This window comes from Stegostoma tigrinum, chromosome 24, assembly GCF_030684315.1.
Source record: "Stegostoma tigrinum isolate sSteTig4 chromosome 24, sSteTig4.hap1, whole genome shotgun sequence".
In the NCBI taxonomy this organism is placed as follows: Eukaryota; Metazoa; Chordata; class Chondrichthyes; order Orectolobiformes; family Stegostomatidae; genus Stegostoma; species Stegostoma tigrinum.
Window position 1 is genome coordinate 32425884 of NC_081377.1, and position 6000 is coordinate 32431883.

The 6000-nt window shown below is 42.1% G+C and overlaps 1 protein-coding gene across 3 annotated transcripts in view; it reads left to right on the top strand.

The window, feature by feature from the left end:
* Positions 1–3212, top strand: part of LOC125464894 (cation channel sperm-associated protein 4-like) — an 81128-nt gene extending 77916 nt beyond the window's left edge. For all 3 annotated transcript variants that reach the window (XM_059654335.1, XM_059654336.1, XM_059654337.1), the window contains one exon: positions 2406–3212. In XM_059654335.1, the coding sequence (XP_059510318.1) occupies positions 2406–2510 (105 nt within the window). In that variant the 3' untranslated portion in view covers positions 2511–3212. The remainder of the gene's footprint in view (positions 1–2405) is intronic.
* Positions 3213–6000: the final 2788 nt, after the last annotated feature.

The window sequence follows — 6000 nt, forward strand, 5'->3', positions numbered from 1 at the left end:
CTGGTGCTGCTGCAGGCCCCCAGTCACTTCCACGATGCTGCCGATCGCCAGAGTTCTACCTGGACACACCAATTGCCTCATGGCCAGCTGGTACACTCCCTGCTCTGGGCTCCCAGCCCCTGCTGCCCCACTGACAGAGTTCCCTCCAGAAGGTAAATAGAGAGAAAAACTAAAAAATACAGTGAGAAGGGAAAGCAGTCAGAGCAGACGAACTCCAACTCAGGAGCCCTACCTAGCCACCATCTTGCAGTGGTGCGATGGTGAGTGATGTCAAGAATCTCAAAAGGCCAGAATGAAAGGAGTGCAAATAGGAGCAGCACAGAGATCTCAAAAGGTTTTAAAGTTGAAGTAGCTTCCGGATATAGAATGGTGTAAAGCCATGGAAAAATGTTAACATTGACTCAGAACTTTAAAGCCAAGGTATTGCTGGGTTGAATTGTAAGTTACAGCGCAGAGCTGATAGATAAACAGGATTGAGTACAAGTGAGGATGTGAGCAACACAGCTTGGATGAATTCAGGTTTACAGAGGATGAATAATAGGTTATTGGCCTGGAGACTAGTAGATGAATATGCAGCTTGCAAGAACACAGCTGAAGTTCTCTGCAGCAGATGGACTGAGGCAGGGGCAGATGTGGGTGATCAATTGTCTCTTAAGTGGTCTGCTTCAGTGACCTTCATTGCTAACTGATTCAGTCTTCTTCTGATTGCTTTTCTTGCTCTCATAATCCTTATCTGTAACTTCTGGACCTTGACATCATTTTTACAAATAACAAACCTGAGTCAAATAGCACAGAAGGGGCCCTTAGGTCAGTGCAGGTTGAATGGGCCAATCTATACCAATCCCACTTTACAGCATTCAGTTGATAGTTTTGAATGATATGAAGTTTCAAGTGTTAATGCATGTACTTTTTTAAAGACTCTGATGTTTCCTGCCTCCACTGTCCTCACGTGCTGCATTCAAGATTCCCATCACTCTGAGTGAAAAGATTTTCAAATCCGATCTAAATGCCCCCTTGTCATTGAACCCTCAGAAAAGGTGATCAGCTGCTTATTTACTCTCTCTTCATAGTTTGCATCAATCTCTTCTATCACCCTACACAATTAGAGTTATAGAGAATTACAGCACAAAAACAGACTCTTTGGCGCACATCCCACTAAACATTTCCTATTCACATACCCGTCTAGATGTTTAAATGTTGTAAATGTACCAGCCTCCACCACTTCGTTTTGGCAGTTCATTCCATATACACACACACCCTCTGCATGAAAAAGTTGCCCCTTAGGTCCCTTTTAAATCTTCCTCCTCTCACCTAAACCTTTGCCCTCTAGTTTTGGACTCGCCCACCCTGGGGAAAAGACCTTGTCTATTTACCCTATCCATGCTCCTCATGATTTTATAAACCTGTGTAAGGTCCCTCTCAGCCCCAATGCTCCAGGGAAAATAGCCCAGTTTATTCACCCTCTTCCTCTAGCTCAAACCTTCCAATCCTGGCCACATCCTTATAAATCTTCTCTGAACCATTCCAAGTTTCACAACATCCTACAGCAGGGAGACCAGAATTGCACGCAGTATTTCAATAGTGGCCTAACCAATGTCCTGTACAGCTACAACGTGACTACAGTACTCAGTGCACTGATCTGTAAAGGCAAGCATATCAAACACAGCCTTCACTATCCTATCTACCTGCAACTACTTTTAAGGAACTGTGAGCCTGCACTCCAAGATCTGTTTGTTCAGCCACATTCCCCAGGACCTTACCATTCAGTATAAATGTCCTGCTCTGATTTGCCTTGCCAAAATGCATTAGATATGCATAGAATTCCCTGCAGTGTGGAATGTGAAAATTTTTATTCTAAAACATTTTATATTAATAGAACACTTGCATTGGTACATGGGGTTAAATTTTTCTGCTACACCTAAGCTAACTTAATTTCTGAATTAACTATTCAAATTCTGCTTCTGAATGTTTTCCTGTGACAGAAAGTTGTTCAGTAGCAGACAACTTCAGCCCATTGTTGGTGTATATCTCAGATTCAGAATACACTAAACAAATAATGCGTTTATCTAGAACTTTTCATATCTCAGGACACCTCAAAATGCTTTACAGGAATGTAATCAATTTTTGGAATTGTAATTACTGTTATATTTGAATATATAGTTTCAAATATGTGAATATACAGTCTCCAATTCATGTACATGATCCCATAACTATTAAAGTCCGGCCTAGCAGTTTTGGGCTTTGCAGTGGATTTTGAACCCAAGACCTCCAATTAAGAAGCAAAAGTGCTACCACCCTACCAATGCTGACATCTTAATGTACATGAGAGAAATGGGACAGAAACAGGAAATAATCTTAATGGTTAGCTGCTTCTGTATCTTACTTTATCTTTGTTTTAACATCAGGTACGACGAACAAACAACAGCAATACAATCAGCAGTGTACACTCAAGAGGGTCAGAAATTCCACAGACTTCATCGCACATAATAAGACATGTGCCTGATAACTAGTTACTAGGCATCAATCTCTGCACCATTTGTTGCACAAACACATTGAAGCCTCTGGTCAACTTGACACTTCAGTGTTGAGGAACAGTTCAGTGTCATTTTGAAGGTATAGTTTCCAGGACAGAAATGAATGTGGTCAGAATAGATTGGAAGCATTCATTTGGCTGAAATGCAAAGGCAACTCAAGTCAGGATCTCTTCGTAAGGTGATGGATTGCAGGATGGTTGGAATGACTCAAGTTCTTTCCAAGTCCACAAGAGCAGTGCACAAGCCAATGTTCTGTAATGACATCTGATTCTGATTCTATTGGTCTTTGTCTACATCCTCAATCAGTTTCTTCACAGACACAAAAGAAGGGTGCTTCTGCCATCAAGCTGACAAGAATCTACAAGCAGGGACATTGCACTCAGTAGAAACAGATACTTGGGAAAATGTAATACATGTTCCTACTGGTGCCAGCATCCTGATAACAGAATCTCTGTCATGCTTATACCCCACCCATACAGCTGCAGATCAGCTTATATTGGCCCAGCTCCCAGCTCTTGAGCAACATGCTCTGGTAGGCAGTGAGCTGTAAAATTGCACACAAGCTGTGCAGTACCAGATGAAAGTTTCTATCCTGTACTGCACTAACAGTGCATAATTATGCTTCATTGTAAATCAGATAGATGTGAAAAGTAAAAACAGCAATATGTTGTATTTTCAGTTGAATAATAATAATCTTTTTTATTCTATTTATGATATGTAATGAGTAAACATTTCATTAAATACTTGCAGTGGTCATTGTTTTAATGTAATCCTCCTACCAAAAGTGAAATTCATGCTGGTCTTCATTTTCTTGCTCTTCAGCCCAAAATCAAAGGGAGTAAGGTAGTTTTCACATTTCTTAATGGCATATTGAAACAAATGCAACAAAATTATTTTGTTGAACAATGGTCTCCGCTCCCTGAAGCTTTTAGCCACTTGTGATTGAAAACAGGAACTCACTGTTTTGGAGCTTCAAGCACAGTCCCACATCCATTTAATGTTAGATCATTAAATTAATTTCAAACTTGTCTTGTTCTCCACACATTTTTGTCTCAACACTGTTCCCTGCTGACTCATTGGGTAGAACACTGAAGGTAGTTTGCTTTCAGGAGTTAAGACTGCTTATGCATCCAGGTCATGAATGCGTTCATGCAGAAGATGGTCTCCTGATTGGTGTCTTCAGCATCCACTGTCCTATTTATGTAGGCATATTGTTTCCTGCAAGCCTAAGGAAAGGTAACCATAGCTGCTGAAAGCTGGCAGCAACATCAGGAGAGCAGGGCATTTCTCAGAGCAATGTAATATTGCAAAAATGAAGTCCAAAAGCAGTCAGGCAGAATGTGGAGGAAACCACTTAGGCTTTATTGGTGGCATTCATTTCCTTAACTCTCATGGCTGTATTATTGAGGAATGAAGGATCTGGCCTTCCCTCCACAAATCTGCCCAGTTTGAGGATCTGCTCGTTGGGAAGATTTGCCTCGCAGAAAGTAGATTTTTTGAAAAATCTCCTTATTCAGATACATTAGTTAATTGTGTATTCCAGCATTGATTTGGGGACAGTTTTCCTCCCTTATGATGTAATAATGACTTAAGGTGCAGCTCTGCTTGTGTTTCATATGTGGATGCTCCTATATGCATTATAGCAACTGCAAATACCCATGAATGAAATGGGCACTTAAATTTTGGTCCACAATGACTAGATCAGATCTATTGTTCTCAAGGTCACTGGATGCTGTGGATTTAGCAGCTGAATCAGTCCAACTGAAAAATCCTTGAACTAAATAGGAAGTGGAGAGGGGAAAACTGTTAATGGACTGAATTCTATGCGGGGGCCGTTACTTGGGTATTAAAATCAGAGGGAGAGTGTCACTCCCTTTAACGAGATTGCTGTGCAGTAGTTTTACAACCATGGGGCATTAATTTGTTTCAGATGGTAATTACACCCCTATGAGGGAGAGAGTCCCACTTCAAAAAGCTGTTGACAAACCAAATCTGATCATTCATCCCAAAAGTGCCACAAGGAGTAGTGTTCATTGTTCGAACTGAGGTTGTCATTGAAGGTAACAAGCCTATAGAATACAGACAAATATTAGGCTTGGGTCCCACCGAAGACGGGAGGCTGGCAAGCTTTGTTGAAGGATTTGTGTGCACTGGGCTTGGCAGGGGGGTGAAAGGAGATGAGCTTGGGAGCTTCCAGAAGAGGGCCTCCAGTGGGATGAGTAACAAAAAGACTAGAGACTTGGTGCCTGTCTTGCTGTGACAGGTTAAATCCAAGTGGGATGATGACTTTTCATGAACAACATAAGGGTCTTAGATGGCCCATGGGCAAACAGGCCACTGGATGCACTCCCTGCTGTGGATATTTTGCCCACAGGCGAAGTAAGTGATAGCCCAGTGTTGTTGTCAAGATGCTATTTGATGCCAGACCATGAATCCAACCACCTGCCAACTCACCCATGATGGCTTTGAGCCAACATTTCAGGTCAATGAGAATACATAAGGAAGAAGACCACAGTATCAATACTGCAGTACCTATTGGGTGTGATTCTGGAACATAAAACATTCCCATAACTGAGTATTGGATATGGCAATATGGCTGACATGTCACAGGTACACAAAAGAACAAAGAAAATTACAGCACAGGAACAGGTCCTTTGGCCCTCCAAGCCTGCGCCAATTGAGATCCTCTGTCTAACCTGTCATCTATTTTCTAACGGTCTGTGTCCATTTGCTCCCTGCCCATCCATGTACCTGTCCAAATATATCTTAAAAGATGCTAACTTGTCTGTGTCTACCACCTCCGCTGGCAAAGTGTTCCAGGCACCCACGACCCTCTGTGTAAAGAACTTTCCATGCATATCTCCCTTAAACTTTTCTCCTCTCACTTTGAACTCATGATCCTTAGTAATTGAGTCCCCCACTCTGGGAAAAAGCTTCTTGCTTTCCACCCTATCTCTACCCCTCATGATTTTGTAGACCGCAATCAGGTCCCCCCTCAATCTCCGTCGTTCTAATGAAAATAATCCTAATCTACTCAACCTCTCTTCATAGCTAGCACCCTCCATACCAGGCAACATCCTGGTGAACCTCCTCTGCACCCTCTCCAAAGCATCCACATCCTTTTGGTAATGTGGCGACCAGAACTGTACATAGTACTCCAAATGTGACCGAACCAAAGTCCTATACAACTGCAACATGACCTGCCAACTCTTGTACTCAATACTCCATCCAATGAAGGAAAGCATGCCATATGCCTTCTTGACCACCCTGCGTTGTCACCTTTAGGGAACAATGGACCTGAACACCCAGATCTCTCTGTTCATTGATTTTCCCTAGGACTTTTCCATTTACTGTATAGTTCGCCCTTGAATTTGATCATCCAAAGTCCATCACCTCGCATTTGCCCAGATTGAACTCCATCTGCCATTTATCTGCCCAACTCTCCAGTCTATCTATATTCTGCTGT